Source organism: Neolamprologus multifasciatus, chromosome 12 (assembly GCF_963576455.1).
Source record: "Neolamprologus multifasciatus chromosome 12, fNeoMul1.2, whole genome shotgun sequence".
Classification (NCBI taxonomy): Eukaryota; Metazoa; Chordata; class Actinopteri; order Cichliformes; family Cichlidae; genus Neolamprologus; species Neolamprologus multifasciatus.
Genome location: NC_140450.1, coordinates 3200311 through 3220832, shown reverse-complemented (window position 1 = coordinate 3220832; position 20522 = coordinate 3200311). Strand labels below are relative to the sequence as shown.

General features: G+C 40.4%; 1 protein-coding gene across 10 annotated transcripts in view; it reads right to left on the bottom strand.

The window, feature by feature from the left end:
* wdfy3 (WD repeat and FYVE domain containing 3) overlaps positions 1-19993 on the bottom strand; it is a 136448-nt gene extending 116455 nt beyond the window's left edge. For 8 of the 10 annotated variants that reach the window (XM_085180285.1, XM_085180289.1, XM_085180286.1 and 5 more), the window contains exon 1: positions 4221-5959. In XM_085180285.1, the coding sequence (XP_085036411.1) occupies positions 4221-4249 (29 nt within the window). In that variant the 5' untranslated portion in view covers positions 4250-5959. Of the gene's footprint in view, positions 1-4220; positions 5960-19267 lie in introns of those variants that run through there. The other 2 variants (XM_085180291.1, XM_085180290.1) reach the window with 2 other exon arrangements.
* Between the last annotated feature and the right edge of the window lie 529 nt (positions 19994-20522).

Sequence of the window (20522 nt, the reverse complement as noted above, 5' to 3'; positions counted from 1 at the left end):
CTGAGCCACAGTCGCCCCAAATGGGTGTCTTTGTGTAGTTTTACTACAAATTAGTAAATTTACCTCTTTAAGGTAGCTTTTTGTTTGGGTCAACCTCCAAAAGCTCTGAGGAAAGGTGACTCTTCTATGAAAACAAAGGTTCCAATGCTCCAAACAGCATATGGGGTTTTGCACAACTCTGATAGTCTCAGCATGTAATAAAATGAATCATGCATACATGTTCATGTTTACAATGAACCAAAGGAGAGTATTAAATCGGCCCCTCTTCTAATTTACTCCAGTGTGTGGATAACTGAGTTGCAAAAATGTCAGATCAACAGGAAAGCCATGTCATCAATACTTGAATGCCACTGTGGCACTTTTTATAGAAAATCCATAGTTTTCTCTTACTTTGGTTCAGTTTTTGATGACTTCGAAATCAACTTTGTTAAGAAAGTGTGTTTTTTTCTTCCTTTTTGTCTCTAAATCCATTTGTAATTTAGGCTTCTAAAACAGCCACCACCTTTCAAACCTCTTATCTTTGTACGAAAATGAATCGGTCTTATCTGCTGATCCACAGTGTGTTATGAGGGAAGAATTGCCTGCAGCCTCCTGTAGGTGGCTGGTTCAGGGTGACTGAACTCTTATATCAGGCAATTTAGATTCCTTGCACAGTTTTCTACATGATGCTGCTGTTTTCTCCGACACTGCCGTTCGTTTACCAGCTCTGTCTGTTGCACAGATTCCCTTTTCATACTCCAACATAAAGATATGTTAAGATCATGCCAACCTGTTACTCGTCTCTCTGCCCTAGCATGCAACTGAAAGTCAGCAGCTGACCTATGCAATCGCACAAACCCTGCATACTTAATTAGCCTTGGGGAGAGGTGACAGAAAATGGAGGATAAAGGTCGCACTATTAAAGGGGATTAGAGAACCAAAGGACCATCAGGAATTAACAGCTCGAAAGTGCTTTTTTTGGATTACTAGAAAGGGAAAAAATGGATGCATCTCTGATCATTTTATTCTAACGGCACAGATAGGACTGTTTAAACTAGGGAAAAAAAGCATCAAACTGCATCTCGTCTCTGCTGAAGCAAAGACAATGAGTCAATGGCATCAATGGAATGTCAACTCTTCTGTGGAGGGGAACTGAGCTTGGCCCTCCAGTATTTTTCAAAGCATTCTCTTTAAGCGGATGCCAGCTTCAATGAACGTCTCCCAGAGTTAGCAACAACTCCTGGGAGATGAAGGCAGCCAATGCCCTGGAAAAGCCCAACTCTTCAAAGGCTTGTGTGGTTGTTCCTCTGGAGAAGGTGATGTAATCTCAGAAATGTCTCCTGGCTGACAGAGAAAAAATGGTTTGACAGGAGTGAGATAAAACACAAACTTGTAAAAGGAAATGCAAATTTGGAGAAAGTAAAAGGATATGTAGGCAGGGTAGTGAGTTCACACCACCTCCCTGCCAAATGCTGGTAAATTTGGACTGAGGGTGATTAACCGTCTCCTCTGCCAGCCACGGTGACACACAGAAACGCAGCTATTTATGGGAAACAAATCCACTAGAGGGGAACAAACATTTTCTGACACCTTCACATATTTTAATCAGAACTATTACAAACCGATTTTAAGCAACTCAGGTCATTTTCAGACATCAACTTGGACAATTCTGGGAAAATCAGGGTGAGATATTTTCTAGAGCAAATTTACTTCAGGTATGTTTAAGTACTGGAAATATGTCGTGTGGCTTAAATGAGGGAGCTGCCTGCAGAAGGCAGGAAGAAGCCCAGATGACGCCCACTTGCTAGCAGTAAATGCGTCGGACTATCAGCCGAGCTCTTCGCACGTCAGTGCTATCCAGCATCACGCAGGCTTTACACTGGGATGCTGGGAGGTTAAAGACTGGGTAATGTCGGATCTGACTCTGCTCTCGTACACGCCTCTGTCGTGTGTGAAAACATGACCACAAAACAAAGCAGTTTCGAACTAGTGAAACATGTTTTTGTCACCAAGTCAATGTTGCCTGACTTGTAACACGAGACAGAGGAGCAGGAAATGATCTCATGCTGAACATGTCTGGTCATGACCACAGTTAACTGCATCTAAAATGGGCATCTATTCAGTCCTGCACTAAACAACGCCTGGACAGTTGTCATCGCAGACTAATATCACATAATTAGTCTTACAGTTCTACTTGTGCCTCGTCCGCCGCGGCTGTCGCGTATCCTTGACAAAAAATACCGATTTATTTCTCAAAAATGTGAGCGCCACACTTTTCATGTGCTCGAAGAGTGCCACCACATTTCAGTAGTGTGTTAGCTGGATCGCTGAATGGTATCCATGACAACTAGCAGGCCTCACACAAATTGCTGCCTGTCAATTATATAATTACACAATATTAGGTACAGGATGGTGACTTTTGTAGTCAATTACATTTTAAATATCAACGGTAAAACATAGATGTATGGTAACATTGTGATACAATATATTTGCACCATGAACAACAAGGCATTATAGTCTCCATTTAAATTACAATGACAATCAACGACAGCCCCGGAGTAAACCTTAAGGCATCTTTGCAACTTAATCTTCAAACAGCACGAGTACATTTTATCATAATTTTGCAGCTTTGATTTTGCGTAAGCCAATTCTACTCAGTTATGTTTAGTAAGAGAAAGAATAGACTATAAATGTGAGTTTTAAATAGCTTTAAACATCTCATGTAAATATATTCAAACTACACATAATCTTAAAAACAAGCCAAAAATATGCAGTGTGCAGACTGGGGCTGGGTGAGTGGAAGAATATACTCATTAACTCTCAGGGGATTTTTTCATATGCTTTACATTTTGTTGGCGGTCTATATTCTTGAGAATTCTATCGCATAAATAATCATCCTATCAACTCAAAGCGAGGAGCAACAGAAAATCACGGTTGGATCTGTGCACTCTTATGTCTACTTTAAGTGCCGCCTTCATTTTGGTTGTGTTGAGCTTGAGTTTACAGTTGTACACAGAGACCTGCAGAGATTCTCATCATGTAGGGCCATAGAGTCCGAGTACTAATATAATAACAGTGCAAATATAAAACGTATAAAGAAGGAATTAGCTTTAAGTCTTGTATATTTACACATTTGAGATTGTTAGCTCAAAACCAACAACACTTTGAGCTACCAAGCTATAAAGGGACACTAGCTGCACTACCTTAATTATTTAATAACATCTGTTATCCCTGTGTGTTTGTTTAATCAGAGCTTATAAGGTATCCTTCATATGACTGCTAAATATAACAGGTACACACACAAATCACTGTTTGCTGGCCTGACATCGAATTAGATTTTTTAAAATGGCCAACCTTCATTTCTGCTTCCTGATGACTAACTTTGATGTCTAATATCAATCTTCCTGACTTATGAACAGTTTTGGTTTCCGACTATTATTAAAACAAGATAACCAGGATAATTATCAAGCTATGTTTGATTTTGTCAATTAGCAACCAACACTACTTATGCTGCTATACAATAATCCAAATACACTCTCCAACAGTCTGTGGCATATTTAACTTGCTTTGTATTTCTTTTGTTCTTCCTTTCAGCTTAATTACAATTTAAAGTCCACGTTTGTTTTTTCCACATTGCATAAATCTATTTGCCCCCAAGTCTACAAATAATCGTGTTATGCAAGATCCCAACAGTGTCCAGAATTATTGTGATTATATTTCCTGAGAAAAATGGTTTAACTTATACTGTAGGTTGTAGGTAGGTTAAGTGTCATCCATGTCATTTTATTCATTTAAAGTGTAACAATTATTGAAGGCTGCCATCTTTTTATAGTGTTGGGCATTTGTGATATTTTTCTTTAAACTTTAAATTTATTAACACTCTTGAGAAGAACATTATCTAATGACATCTTTCGGCATTTTACACGTATCTTTTGCTAAGTCACACATTTGCTTCGTTTGGGTTTGGCCGATGATTGCTTTGACCACATCAGGATATATTCTTACAATAAAGATGCAACAGTAGGAGATGCTGTAACTGCTCGATGGTGACAATCTCTGTAATCGAAGCTTAATCGTCAAACGTCGTGAAACGGTCACTGACACCGAGAGGCAGTTATTTTAGATCAATAACATCGATAAACATACTATATCCACCAAGGTCAGGCTTTTACCAGTGAACAGTAAACAAACCCCTGGTCGCTGCGGAAACGAGCTCAGCACCCAGCTCTGATTTTCCTTACCTGCTATTCTCTCTGCGCTCCGCCAGCATCTCAACTCATCAACAGAAGAAGAGACAAGAATATTCCACCGTAAGCCAAAGACCAGCCGCTCTTCCTCCCAACAACAGTGTCTTCCTGAAACAGAGAGGCGATGGCAATGGTGTCATGCCTTCCCCTCACAGCAGCGTAAGGAGAGGAGAGGAGAAGCGCGAAGGCATGGCTCGCCTTTATTGGCAGTACCAGTGGCTTTGTTCGCCAGTCAGCACTGTGTGTGTGTATGTATGTGTGTGTGGTCTGCCGGGACTGGCACAGCTGATCCCCCCCTGACACCGGGTGGGGTGTACAGGGCTTTGGAGAAAGAGGAGGGGAGGAAAGGAGGGCGGGCTTTGGCCTGAACGACGACAGGAACATACCATTACCACAAGAAACGGGGAGGAGGAGTGGGAGGCAGAACTCACAGCAGTGAGCATCATTAAAAATTCATTTTCTGGCCATTTCAGTCGCCATCCTGTACATCCAAGCTCCGACAGCTCACATTAACTTTGCATTATTATGTGGCGTGCTTTCGGGGACGAGAACAGGGAATGAAAAAAGCATCTCAATTAATCTACATGTGTCACACCAAAGGGTTTGTAGGAGGCAACTGAAATATTGATACCTGATAATGTTCTTAAAAACAGAAAAGGGCTAAAATTATTAAAAACAGACTGCTATTTTAATCATTTTAATCATCATAAACAATGCTTTCCTCACTAGTCAGCTCTGGAAATCCCACATACACACTGTAAGGAGACTGGGCAGTCTAAGTTCCCTGAACATAAATCTAAGCAGGAATAATGTAATGATAAAGATGTTGGTTATCCCATTTTGACCCCAAAGAGCCACCTAACAATAAAACATCAAACATGTTAGCCAACAGCGTTGTTGTTATTGAGGGTCCTGCACAGTATCTTTGGCATTTCTGGTTCTCCGATTACGACTGAGACCACTGCCTTCACTCTACATATCTTCTGTAGCTCCTCTCCCAGGGCTTGTATTTCTCAAGCTTCTTGTGTTCCTTCTTCCTGATGTTGCTATCACTTGGTATAGCTACATCTATCACTACGGCCTTCTGCCGCTGCTTTTCCACCACTACTATGTCCAGTTGGTTAGCCATCACCAGTTTGTCCATCTGTATATGGAATCCCCACACAATCAAGATTTGGTTATTCTCCACCACCCAAGGAGGTGTCTCTCATTTTGACTTTGGGACTTCCAGTTCACACCTAGCACGACGTTTCGATACACTATGCTGGCCACTTGGTTATGGCGTTCATGCATCCCTGCTTGCTAGCATCTTGCACCCTGTTGTTAGGTGCTGATTGTCTCAGGGGCATCTTTGCACCTGGCCTGGTGTGGCAGACCCCAGCCTCTATTGATCTTGTGTTTAGAGCTTGTTCTGTGCTGCCATGATACGTGCCTCTGTGCTGTCTTTCAGTCCAGCTTTGTGCTTCAATATTAGCTATTAGTTATAACTAAAGATTATTCTTATAGTCAACTAATTAGACAATTTTTCTTTGATCAGTCAACAATTATTTCAATAACTCTTATCTCTGATTCCTATGTGCAAACCTCCTGCTCAAGTCTGCCCAACATGGAATATCACCCTGTTTACATCGTCCCACAGCAAATAAAAGTAATGACCCAAGAAACATATGAATCAAATAATAATAATCAAATGTATTTTTAGCATTACTTAATAGGACAATCAGAATAAAAATGAAATAAATAAAGATTGCAGGTAATACAAGTTACAAGTGCTGGTAGGAGTTTAAAATTCAATTCAATTCAATTCAATTTTATTTATATAGCGCCAAATCACAACAAATGTCGCCTCAAGGCGCTTCATAGATACAGAGAAAAGCCCAACAATCATATGACCCCCTATGAGCAGCACTTTGGCGACAGTGGAAAGGAAAAACTCCCTTTTAACAGGAAGAAACCTCCGGCAGAACCAGGCTCAGGGAGGGGCGGCCATCTGCTGCGACCGGTTGGGGTGAGAGAAGGAAGACAGGATAAAGACATGCTGTGGAAGAGAGACAGAGATTAATAACAGATACGATTCAATACAGAGAGGTCCGTTAATACATAGTGAGTGAGAAAGGTGACTGGAAAGGAAAAACTCAATGCATCATGGGAATCCCCCGGCAGCCTACATCTATTGCAGCATAACTAAGGGAGGATTCAGGGTCACCTGGTCCAGCCCTAACTATATGCTTTAGCAAAAAGGAAGGTTTTAAGCCTAATCTTAAAAGTAGAGATAGTGTCTGTCTCCTGAATCCAAACTGGAAGGTGGTTCCACAGAAGAGGGGCCTGAAAACTGAAGGCTCTCCCTCCCATTCTACTTTTAAATACTCTAGGAACAACAAGTAGGCCTGCAGAGCGAGAGCGAAGTGCTCTAATAGGGTGATATGGTACTACAAGGTCATTAAGATAAGATGGGGCCTGATTATTTAAGACCTTGTATGTGAGGAGCAGGATTTTGAATTCAATTCTGGATTTAACAGGAAGCCAATGAAGGGAAGCCAAAACAAGAGAAATATGCTCTCTCCTTCTAGTCCCTGTCAGTACTCTTGCTGCAGCATTTTGGATTAACTGAAGGCTTTTCAGTGAGTTTTTTGGACATCCTGATAATAATGAATTGCAGTAGTCTAGCCTGGAAGTAATAAATGCATGAACTAGTTTTTCAGCGTCACTCTGAGACAGGATATTTCTAATTTTAGAGATGTTGCGCAAATGGAAGAACGCAGTCTTACATATTTGTTTAATATGTGCGTTGAAGGACATATCCTGGTCAAAAATGACTCCAAGGTTCCTCACAGTGTTACTGGAGGCCAAGGTAATGCCATCCAGAGTAAGAATCTGGTTAGATACCATATTTCTAAGCTTTTCAGCGCCGAGTACAATGACCTCAGTTTTATCTGAGTTAAGAAGCAGAAAGTTAGTGGCCATCCAAGTCTTTATGTCTTTAAGACATTCCTGCAGTTTAACTAATTGGTGTGTGTTATCTGGCTTCATGGACAGATAGAGCTGGGTGTCATCTGCATAGCAGTGAAAATGTATGCTATGTCTTCTAATGATGCTGCCTAGGGGAAGCATGTATAATGTAAACAGAATTGGTCCTAGCACCGAACCCTGTGGAACTCCATAATTAACCTCAGTGTGTGAAGAGGACTCTCCATTTACATGCACAAATTGGAGTCTATTAGATAGATATGATACAAACCACTGCAGTGCAATACCTGTAATACCTACAGCATGTTCTAATCGCTCTAATAGGATATTATGGTCAACAGTATCGAATGCTGCACTAAGGTCAAGAAGGACAAGCACAGAGATGAGTCCACTGTCAGAGGCCATAAGAAGATCATTTGTAACCTTCACTAAAGCTGTTTCTGTGCTGTGATGAACTCTGAAACCTGACTGAAACTCTTCAAATAAACCATTCCTCTGCAGATGATCTGTTAGCTGTTTGACAACTACTCTTTCAAGGATTTTTGATATGAAAGGAAGGTTGGAGATTGGCCTATAATTAGCTAAGACTGCTGTGTCTAGAGATGGCTTTTTGAGTAAAGGTTTAACTGCAGCCACCTTGAAGGCCTTTGGTACATAGCCGATTATTAGAGATAGGTTGATCATATATAAGATCGAAGAATTAACCAATGGCAGGACTTCTTTGAGCAGTTTTGTAGGAATGGGGTCTAAAAGACACGTTGATGGTTTGGAGGAAGTAATTATTGAAGTTAACTCAGAAAGATCGATTGGAAAAAAAGAGTCTAACTTAACATCAATGGAACTAAGAGTAGCTGTAGATAATATTACATCTGTGGGATGATTATTGGTAATTTTTTCTCTAATGATAAAAATTTTATTTGTGAAGAAGTTCATGAAGTCATCACTAGTTAACGTTAAAGGGATGGTTGGCTCAAAAGAGCTCTGACTTTTTGTCAGCCTGGCTACAGTGCTGAAGAGAAACCTGGGGTTGTTCTTATTTTCTTCAATCAGTGACGAGTAGTAAGCTGTTCTGGCTTTGCGGAGGGCTTTCTTATAAAGCAACAAACTATTTCTCCAGGCTAAATGATGATCCTCTAAATTTGTGGCACGCCATTTCCTCTCCAGATTACGAGTCATCTGCTTTAGGGTACGTGTTTGAGAATTATACCACGGGGTCAGGTACTTCTGATTAGAGACCTTAGTTTCCACTGGAGCTACAGTATCCAGAGTCGTACGTAGTGAGGAGGTGAAATTATTAACAAGATAATCAACCTCTGTTGGGGTAGCGTTCAGATAGCTGCTCTGCTCTGTGTTGGTACAGGGCATTGACGATGATAACAGTGGCTGGATTATATTCTTAAACTTAGTTACAGCGCTTTCAGAAAGACATCTACTTTGATAAAGTCCACTCTCCACTGCTGCGTAATCAATTATTGTAAATGTAAATGTTATCAAGAAATGATCAGACAGGAGAGGGTTTTCAGGAAACACTGTTAAATGTTCAGTTTCTATGCCATATGTTAAAACAAGATCTAGAGTGTGATTAAAGTGGTGGGTGGGTTCTTTTACATTTTGAGAGAAACCAATTGAGTCTAACAACAGATTAAATGCCATGTTGAGGCTGTCATTTTTAGCATCTACATGGATGTTAAAATCACCCACAATAATTATTTTATCTGAGCTCAGAACTAAATTAGATATAAAGTCTGAGAAATCAGACAGAAACTCTGTGTAAGGCCCAGGTGGACGATAGATGATAACAAGTAAGACTGGTTTCTGAGTTTCACAGCTGGGGTGGACAATGTTAAGCATCAGGCTTTCAAATGAATTAAAAGTCTGTCTTGGTCTTTCATTAATTAATAGACTGGTGTGAAAAATTGCTGCCACACCGCCCCCTCGACCTGTGCTTCGAGATTTCTGGTAGTTAGAATGACTCGGGGGTGTTGATTCATTTAAACTAACATAATCATCCTGCTGCAACCAGGTTTCTGTAAGGCAGAGTAAATCAATTTGTTGATCAATTATTAAGTCATGTACTAACAGAGACTTGGAGGAGAGAGACCTAATATTTAATAATCCACATTTCATTGTTTTACTCTTTGGTTCAGATGTGGATACTGTATTGTTCTTTCTTTGTGATTGTTTAAGTTGTTTGTTGCTGGTTTTTAGTTTGTTTTTTGTCTTTTTGGAAGCAGACACAGTCTCTATGGAGATGGGTTTTTGGGGGGGTAGCAGGAGGAGAGAAGCTGCAGAGAGGCGTGTAAGACTGCAACTCTGCTTCCTGGTCCCAACTCTGGATAGTCATGTTTTGAGGGGTTTAATAAATTTGTCCATATTTCTAGAAATGAGAGCTGCTCCATCCAAAGTGGGATGGATGCCATCTCTCCTAACAAGACCAGGTTTCCTCCAGAAGGTTTGCCAATTATCTATGAAGCCCACATCGTTTCTGGGACACCACTCAGACAGCCAGCAATTTAAGGAGAACATGCGGCTAAACATGTCACTCCTGGTCTGATTGGGGAGGGGACCAGAGAAAACTACAGAGTCCGACATTGTTTTGGCAAAGTTACACACCGATTCAATATTGATTTTAGTGACCTCCGATTGGCGTAACCGGGTGTCATTACTGCCGACGTGAATTATGATTTTATTGAATTTACGTTTACCCTTAGCCAGCAGTTTTAAATTTCCTTCAATGTCGCCTGCTCTGGCCCCTGGAAGACAATTGACTATGGTTGCCGGTGTCTCTAGCTTCACATGTCTGAGAACAGAATCACCAATTACCAGAGTTTGACCCCCGGCGGGTGTGTCACCGAGTGGGGAAAAACGGTTAGACACATGAACGGGTTGGTGGTGTACCTGGGGCTTCTGTTTAGGACTACGCTTCCTCCTCACTGTTACCCAGCCTTTCCCCAGCTGCTTGGGGTCTGCCGGGGAACAGCTAGCGGGGCCTACGCTATCTTCGGCTGCACCAGCTACAGGGGCCTGGCTAGCTAAGGGTGAGAGCAGGGTGCAAAGCCGAGTCTCCAATTCAGTAATCCTGGCCTCCAGAGCTGCAAATATGCTACATTTGTTACAGATATCATTACTGCTAAAGGAGGCCGAGGAGTAACTAAACATCTGACACAATGAGCAAGAAAGTGCAGAAGGGACATGTGAAGTAGCCATGGTGCTAACGGGTCGGCTACGAGCTAAGCTAGCGAAACAGTACAGAGACAGTGAGTGAATACTATAAATTAGGTAGTGAGTACACAGAAAGTGTGCTTCGGATGAAGCACGTGAAGATTATACTGTGAAAAAAGAATGTATTTAAAAGTTGTTAATTAAACTGCTAAGCAAATAAGCTACTCAGAAACACCACTGTGTTTGAGCAGGAACAGGAAGCGATACTATACCACAGAGCGAGCGAGCGAACACCAAGTGACAGCGCCACCCTGAATGTGCAAATACGAAACTAAAATCGCTTCTGTCCATTCAAATAAAGCTTTAAATGAAATCAAAAAGGCATCTTTTCAAATCTCCATTTCCATTTTTTATCGTCCCGCTGTTTTGCCGTTCTTCTTCTTAGCACTTCTTAGCATTTTACGCTATCGTTTGTTTCGTGGTGTCGCAAAATAAACTGTTTACGGCAATATTTTTTCATTGTTCTGATGGTCACTGTAGAGGCTATATTAATTTCTTAAAGTTCTCTCTTTCTCTTATATTTAATATAACCACACTACGGACGGACAAGCGCCTGTTTTTATGCGTTGTCGTTAGCAACAGCGACGGTAACGCCTTCGCGTGTCTGCTTGTTTATGTTCCACATAAACCTTTCACAATAAAGCTCAAGATCCTGTTGAGACTTTTCAAAATAAACTGAATTACGTGAAAGAGCAGATTATTTACGGATGAGAAGCAAAAAAGAGCCGCCAGGTGCTAAAAAATAAACCTTAGACTCAAACGTTAGAACAGGCTTTTCCCCACAGCACGCCGTGTAATAAATACAAAGAAAACGTCGGCCGTTACAACTTATGTCTAAAAATGTATCGTTTCATGCATCGGTTAAAACACTCGACTCCGGGTAAAGGACGCGCAGCTGGAAACACTTCACGCAAGCTGCCCGAGATTCACAGAATTTACAGAAAATGTTACATTTTTGTGATTTATATCGTTATCGGGACGATAGAATTCTTATATCGGGATATGAGATTTTGGTCATATCGCACAGCCCTGGGCGAGACTGCCCCATAGTGTCCTGTAGTTTAATTATGCGGCAACGAATTTTTATAGTCGACCTCATCGATTATGCTGACAAACTGCTGCACTGGGCAGGATATCTATTTAAAGAAATTAAAATACATCCTTTGCTGACATTGTGTGCATGCAATGTTGTGTATGGTGCAAGCTGTCAAGTATTTCAGCAACATTTACTGAAGAATGAGTTTTAAATATATGAGCTATGAACTATACTAGTTGAGTAATGTGATTTTTTCCTCCAACTTAAAGGACCAGTAAATTAGTCTCCAGGAACATGCTTGGTGGTTAATAATTTCCTTAAATCTATTATCAAAATAAAATACCACATTTTTTATAACTCAAGCTTCTTAAACATGAGAATTTTCTTTCTTTTTTGAAATTGTAAATTGAAAATCTTTGGGTTAAGAAAAAATTAGCTTTTTAAAAACTCCAAATTATCAATTGAAACATTTTTCACAATGTCCTGTGGCTTAATAGACAACATGAGGAGATAAATGTCAGATTAATTGACAGTGAAAATTGCCATTAGTTTCAGTCCTGCAAAATTAGTATGGCACACTGAGATTCACATCACAGCTGTTTAACTGCAGTGATTATGGGAATTTCCTGACCTGAAAATTGGCCTTGAAAAGTTCAGAAACCTCTACACGAGACTGTAATGGAGCATGCTGACAGCTAGTCACATTTCACCATCTTCACTAAGAAGATGGTGAAATGTGACTTCCAGCGGGGAAGGACGGGATCATACTGAAACGAGTCTATACAATGCTATACAATAACACACTTCCAAGGTTAAATGAAAGAAAAAAGAAATGTATGCTAGCAGTGGCTTAACTGTGTGACCTGTTGTGTTAAAAACCTTAAGAGATCTGCACCAACTCCAATCACTCTGCAGTTGCTGTGAGATTTTCGTTTTCGTATGAATCAAAAGCGAGAATATAATCCAACATTTTATTATAGCTTCAGTGAGCACCACTAATAATCATCAATCACATACAACAGCACCAACATTTAAGATCATCTTGAGTCCAAACCGTTACTGCCATGCAGTTACAGACAGAGTGTGGGCAATGAAAATTACAGCCAATTAAACTGTGGTGATAAAAAGACCTGTGGAAATCTCTCTCCTTCATTCTGTCCAATAAAACAGCAGACTGTATATAAGGCATTACTCCAATCTCATATATCATCAATATCCAACTCTGTGGCTGACATAAGCAGCTTCAGGTCATAAAGAATAACCACTTACTTCATATAATATGTGTAGGGATTAGGGCTGCCACGATTAGTCGACTAGTCACGATTACGTCGACTATCAAAATCGCCACGACTGATTTAATAGTCGACACGTCGTTTGAAGCTTTGTAAGATCCCAAAAGACGCAGGAATAAGTAGTAGGATTTAAGAGTGTAATAACGGACTGAAACAGAAGATGGCAGCACTGCATGTACAAGGATGCCAGCTGCCGTTAAACACCAAAGAAGAAGAAACTGTGTCCCAGAATTTATAGCGCGGCCCAGCTCAGTTTCCAACAATGGCGGCAGCTAGTTAGTTTTAATATTACTCTTATTATTCTTTCTGGGTCACAAAATAAATGTTTAACATATTTTCAGGCGAGAATGTAGCTGTGTAAACCTCAAATATCTGCTCAGTTTATCAAGACACCACATATTTTCAAAAGCGCTCCAACGTTTTGGGAGATGTCTGTTACCCACTAGCTCGATAGCTAGCCGGGGGCAAGGCTCACTAGAGCCGTGAGAACACCGGACTCCCGGCAAATCGTTTTCAAACCCACCGCCATCTTTCGCTACTCAGGTTAAACATGATATATAAGTCACTTAGATAACTTCAAAATGTTATTGTTTGGCTTTTTTCAGTGTTTTATTTGTTCCTGAGTAAATCGGTTTGGATGAGATTAAAGTTATAGTTTTTACACAGCTGAATAAACATCAAGCAGACAGCTGATTATCAGAAGTGTGAGAATCTACTCCGGTGTCCCGTTATATTTTAGATAGCAAGGAGCAGACGGCTGAGTTTATTAAACTTCACCGAAACAATCTGCAAATTTCATTAAAATTTAATAAACTATCATCTTGTCTTTATTTTTAGTTAGCACATACCTTAAACACTTAAAGCTGTAAGCTAATGATAGTTATATAAGAGCAGATGCTGCTGGTGCAATAAGCTGTACCTTTTACGTTGAATGGATGATGATCTGATTAGTCGACTAATCACAAAAATAATCGCCGACTAGTCGACTATCAAAATAATCGTTTGTGGCAGCCCTAGTAGGGATAAAAATAAAAAATACTACAAAAACACCTTCAAGTATTGAAGTTAGGATGTACTGGCTGAATATCTGCATCAGTACTGGTTCACTGATTAGCCAATAACTTGTACTGCACCCTCGTATCCAAATATGGTCACCTACAGCTGAAAAAACACAAAACAAAAACACAATACTGGCTGCTGTCACTATGGCAGAAGTCCAAAACCAGTGGTTGAGGTCACAGTGGGTGCATCTATTTTCCATACAAGCTATGGTTACATGGCATTTACCAATAATAGAGGTGGTTCCTTTTTTTTATTATTTACGGAAGAGTTGAAACACTTATTTATCAATTCATAAGCTACGGTAATGTTCATATTATAAATAGATGAAAAGACCATAAATGAAAAGTAAGGCCGTCTCTTTATATACTCTGATTTTCTGTAGCCCATTTTTGAGGAAGTACACTTTTATAGTTCTACTTTAATAAAAGGTTCACCGATTTATAAAACAGCTGGCCTTTTTTCCCCTCAACACTACTCAAACAGAAGTAAATAGTTCTTTTATTAGGGGCACATTTTCAGCTGTGGATTAACAGCTGTGTAGACTAGTAAGTGAGGTGATTGTGGTTTATCTGACTGACTGAAAATAAATTCTATGAACTTAAGCACTAGGTCACCTGCCACCACTTATGGTAAATGGACTGATTCTTATATAGCGCTTTTCTACTCTCTCGGAGCACTCAAAGCGCTCTATACAACATGCCACATTCACCCAATCACACCCATTCTCACAAGCACTTTATCTATACTTAGTGCTATTTAACTACATTCACACACATTCATACTCCGATGGATGCATCGGAGAGCAACTTGGGGTTAGTATCTTGCCCAAGGATACTTGACATGCAGACTGGAGGAGCCAAGGATCGAACCACCAACCTTCCGATCAGTAGGTGACCTGCTCTACCTCCTGAGCTACAGCCAGGAGGTAGAGCAAAGCAATTCCACAGCCAACTTACAGTTGGCTGTGGAATTAAAACGAGATGAGAACCTTCACAAACTGTCTTGTTGTGGCATCTTTTTACAGAACCACCTTTCAAATTCAGTGAATGACTCATTCTTTCACAAATGTTTATAAAAGCAGAGTGCATGGTAAGGACCTACATTTTAATTCAATTCAATGCAATAAAATTCAGTTTTATTTATTTAACACCAAATAACAACAACGACTGGCTTGAGGCACTTTATATTCTCAGGTTAAGACCCTACAATAATAAAGTCCCTATAATATTACACCTATGACAATGGGACTGAAAACACCTGAATTCAAAGTTACAGGTGAATAAACCCTTAAACATTTTAAAAATCTGCAGTGTTCTGTTTTATCATGTCATCAACTTGATGTAATGCAATGGTGCGAGACAAAACATAGACACAAACTATATGTGCACAGCACATGTGTAGTGTCACTAATAGGATGTGCAGGCCCTTCCCTTGAGTGCTAATTAAGAATGATCCTCTTGTGCTTTATTGGTGCGTGCTGCGTCTTCTCATGAAAGATGACAACTAGTAAGCTGCGACTTAAGTCTGTTGTTTGACGTGGGCTTATACCGACAAGCCTAACACACCAGCCACTCAGGCCATATTGTTTTGTGTGTGATGCATTTGAATGGCCTGAGAAAGCTCAGTCGGTGCACTGAGAGGAAAATCAGCATTGGCCTTGAGCTGCATCATCCACAAGACTTTAATGCAGCTGCCCGGCTACACTTAATCAATAATAAGAGCCTCACAAAGTACAGAATACACCCCACAGCTCCCATCCCAGCACACAAAAGCAGTTGCAGGTAAAAATAAAATCTCTAATGGTAATATTTGATTTGTTAGTCTAGGATCTTTGCTTAGGTTTAATCTGAACCTTTGGTGTAATACTCAAAAATGCTATAGTTTCAGTTATCCTCCAGAGTTTGCTTGTTTCAGTTTACTTTATGTTTAGTTTTACAGGCTTTGTCCTGCATCCACCAAAGAGCCTTTGACATTGCTCCAAAAGAAAAACCATCAGAGATGCAATAAAGGATTTTTCACCACCTTCTCTACTGAGGTTTCAATTTACTCAAGAATAAAGTAAACTTTGCCCATCACACGGACAGAAATACCAGGAAAAATGACTCTTAAAGGTCTTAAATATATGCAGACACGTGTATTTATGTGCACAGTCATTGCCCAAATGCCCATGCTGAGAAACGAAATGCCTGCTTTTAGTTAAGATTTAATTATTTTTAAGGGTCAGTTTTTGTTTGTATAATGGTAGATTGTAATACAGTAATTATGATGTTCAGAACTGTAAAAGACAACAATACTTTGTAGTAGGACTTCTTTGTGCTGGTTGTACTCACAAATTTGAACACAGAAGCCACTTTGGCTGCTCCCTTATTCTCAAACGGTCACCACAAGAACATATACAGTTAGTTCACTAGACTCTTTCTTTCATACTCCGTTTTGTTTTAATTTTAGTTAACTATAACTTGGTGTCAACCAAATATATAACTGTTACTTACCTAAAACCCTGACATAAAAGTTGTAAAAACTGTATTGGGGCTGATAACGCATATATAATGCAAGAATAGCTTTGGAAAACCAAGTAGGATTCCTACACTACAAATAGCTAGCTGAAGCAAAATCTCCATTTGTTATGAGAGTGTGGATGATGGCCAGAACAAAGCAAACTGTCAGCAAGAGCACATCACACTGGAAAACTACTGTTAATCTATTGCAGATCCTTGGGAATGATTCATAATAGCTGACGGTTATAAAAGCAAGCAAAGCAGAGAGTAAATGAGTAAATAAATTCATTTAGGCCAGCATTTATGCTGACATTCGGGAGACATAAGGCACTGTCCAAACAATCAAATACTTACAGGATTAACCACTTAATCTCCCTTACCCCCCAAAATAGCAAAACAACAACAATCTACAGCTGCAGAGCGAGGACAAATGTATGCTGTTGGGTTTAATAAATGCATGAAAAGAACAGCTGTCTCCGTCTTTGTATAATTATGGCTTAGATGAAAATCAGAACACATTTTATGAATAATCAATGTAGAAATCCTTATAATTCCAACAGGGTTCATTTTTTCCTAATTGTATTTAGGTCAAAGTAAGCCCTGTTGTAGCCCCGGGGAGGAAACTCTGGATAACCAATGATAAAAGGTTCAAAGTTTCAATGCCTGTTAGCCCTGAATCACCGTGAGAGAAAAACAGAAGAAAGGAAGCCCCGGAGGCTACACAGTCAAGACTGCACCACCAAATGCTGGCAGGTCTTGAGTCACCTCAGTAAATCACAACAAAAGGGGAACTCGACAAACGCTTGGTAGACCGGGTCTAACTAACTGGAGGCAGAACACCACTAAGCCTTCTTGCTAACGCTGCTGTATTTTACAGCATAGAAATTTGCATGTGACAGTATTGCTGAAGTGTAACCCATTTGCTTTTTTGTGGCTAAAAAAAGTAACAGGGCTACTCCTTACAGATGAAATAAACTATATGAGTGTCACTAATGGTATTATATGTGGAAAAGGCAGTACAATCACCTCACATGGAGAGCACTAAAGTCAAAGAAGTTTTCCAAACAATAATAAAGAAGAAATAATTCTCAGGTGACTTGGGGGAGAGCTGTAGCTAACTGTTTGGGTTTGCACATCGACAGAACAAAGTTAAGGAATAATTCAGTTACTGGCAGTTAGCAGCAATCGGGTTTCTGTGCCTCGAGTTTTCAAATTATTCAATGCGATGCAGTGTTTATGCAGAGCAGTCCGATAAAGAAAGCTGCACTGCAGTGATAAAAGCTGCCGGGTAAGGCTTAAGAACGTGTCTGTAAAGGACTTTTAAGGAATAACTGATCAACTGTCAGCACAGTAGCTCAGTAGCTGCCTCACAGCATGAAAGATCTAAATTCAAACATAGGTAGGACCTTTCTGTGAGGAGAGTGCGAGTTCTCCCCATGTTTGGGTATCCTTTTCTCCCTCCACTGAAAGGCACGGCAGTGCTTTTAGTGTTTTTCTTGGCTAAAAAAAAGGTCTTTTAGGGGTGACTATGCACAAGAGGTCCACATATAGTTTAAAATAGCCAGTCAGTGTTATCTTACTTAACAGAGGTCCATCCATTTTCCTGTTATTTTGGGCCATTTGTTAAACAAAAGTGATTTTACTGTTAACTAAATGAAAATCACACTCAAACAAATTGGTTATAAACTATTTCACTGCAGCCCTGGTGAGTTTCCGGTTGATGAACACCAAAACCTCTTTTGTGGGTTGGGGGCACTAAATGTTTTTATGCAGGAAAAACCCTGCTGCCTATTCTGGCACACAGCAAATACTCACAAAAATAGTCAACACAAGACGCAAAAGCCAATAAAGTAATTTTTCCAAACCCCTCTAAGCCTACTTATTAGACTAATTATCCTAGTATTATTTCTGAATTACAGCCAGTTTGCTTGCTTGGTAACTTAACTTTTATGAGGAAAAAACACACACCATACAGTACATGACAAACACCGACATACACTCAGGGCTTCCTGCTTCCAATGCTAGAACACAGAGACTGTTATTTATTCACACACAGCTGTCTATGTAGATATAAACTCAATTCAGAAATTGAGTTTAGCACAGACATCAACAGCCACCTCAACTAATCAGGTTTTTAAGATTAGATTAGACTCAAATGATGCTCACTTACCAGTTCACTGCAATAACAGACCTCTACATATTCACTGCTATTTCGAGTGGCTGCCATTCATTTATTTCTGGAAACAGGCTCTCCCGTGGCCTTTTCAGTTAAGCTTTACTTTACAGGTCTGTCATTTGTCATTTGTCTTTAAACTAACTTAAATATACCAACATGGGACGACCATCTGATTTAGACTAAACTTCACAATATATAATAAATCAATACCTAAACATAAAAAAATCTCACTCCCGATACTCTTCACAACGAATAAAGAGCCATATATGTTATGTTAGCTATTCTGACTAATTTTGTCTACAGTCACACAGGCATGTATCTGCAGTGCTATTTTTTAGTATTTATAACCTGCACGTTATCTGGATGACAGTTCAGCCCCCCACCCCCACCTTTACAAGTCACAAGCAGAAATGTTATGTAGCTTTTAACTGTATCGTGTGTATTTGTGTACATGTCATACCGCACCTTTCACAGTGCCCCAGCATGAAACAAGTTTTCTGCCCCATCCTGCTGGGAGGTGGTTAGCTTGTGTGCAGGCATCCGGGCAGATAGCCATACACTCAGGGACAATGCGCACACACAGGTGACTGCTGCACATCAGGCGCAGAGCAGACAGTAAAATGAGGACGATGTGACCGCTATAGCTTTGCCAGTCATTGCGAATTTGCCCCTTAAAGACCAGCTACTACGAAACACTCACTGCAACCCGATTTAGCCACCCCTAATAAAAAAATAATGCGTTTATCCAAAGCGACATACTGCACATGTACCCCGAACGTTTTAATTACCAGCGGTCCTGTGTGTTTTCCAATGGCTGCGATCTGTTAAAGTCCTGCTTTAGGACTCAGCTCCACCGTCAGTGAGTGAAAACACAACCAACCAGCAATCCCCTCAGTTTGCAGCTACGCTAGCCCACAACATGCAGCTAGCGACCAGCTGATCACTAGCGTCGGCTTATCTGAACCTCAACTGTCAAGCTAAACGGGTGACGTTCCTTCAAATGTACGGCCTTCAATAACTTTACTGCAAATAAAGATGGCAGCTGGTGTTTCCACAGTTACCGCGGGTTCGTTGTATTTTTCCCGAGGTTGCCACTGTCATGCTAACACCAGCGATAACGGTGCGGACTGTAGTTGAGCCGAGATGCACATTCCAGCCCATGCTAACTCGCATGCTAAAGCAGCTAGCACACATTTGCTAACTAGCCACTTCCAGAGAGGAGAGCGTCTTTGGTGTACCCGCCATCTACTCACCAGTAAGCAGCGTTTGCGGCAAAATGCGTCGGTGTGAGCGTTGAAGATAACCTCCAATGTGTGAATTAAGTCGGTACGGGGCACTCCGTGTATATCCATATGTCTCAAACGATGCGTTAATCCCAAAGTGGTTGCTGCTCCCTCTCCTTCCTTTCGCCGGTCGCCATGTTTCCTCAACATCCAAATAAGCCGAGCATGTAGCCAGGTCCCAGCGCCGATTTTCCTCCTAACAGCATCCTCCTCTCGGCCCCGAGCGAGGCCGCAACTGAAACACAATCCTGACATCTGTTGGATAAAAGGAAAAACACACTCGGTGGCGTGGATTTAATGGATTCATTTAATTTCCCCTCTCTTTTATTTAAACTCACAGAATGTGTTAAGGCTGAAAAGCTTTTTGTTTTTACATTTTTGAGATTTTTTTTTTTTCACCTCAATAGAATTATTGCACCTTTTGATCAGCACCATGGACAGCAACTGCAGCGAGCAGTCGGGGAACAGACATATTTATTTAAGCTTGTGCTACGAACTTACATGGTCTTTTTCAACTAAACTATCACAATCCCAAAGACAACTGGAATAACTATAAGCACAAATAAAGAAGACAGGCCTATTAACCACAGGTCCCCAAACACTGACTGGATGGGTCACTTTATAACAAACATCTCATTCAACAATCATTTCCAGTGGACCAACATCTATATATATCATGCAAACATGTCATAGTATGAGTTTATATGTTCAACATATGAGTGTAACAATGGATGGATTCCATATATAAACCTCTACTACT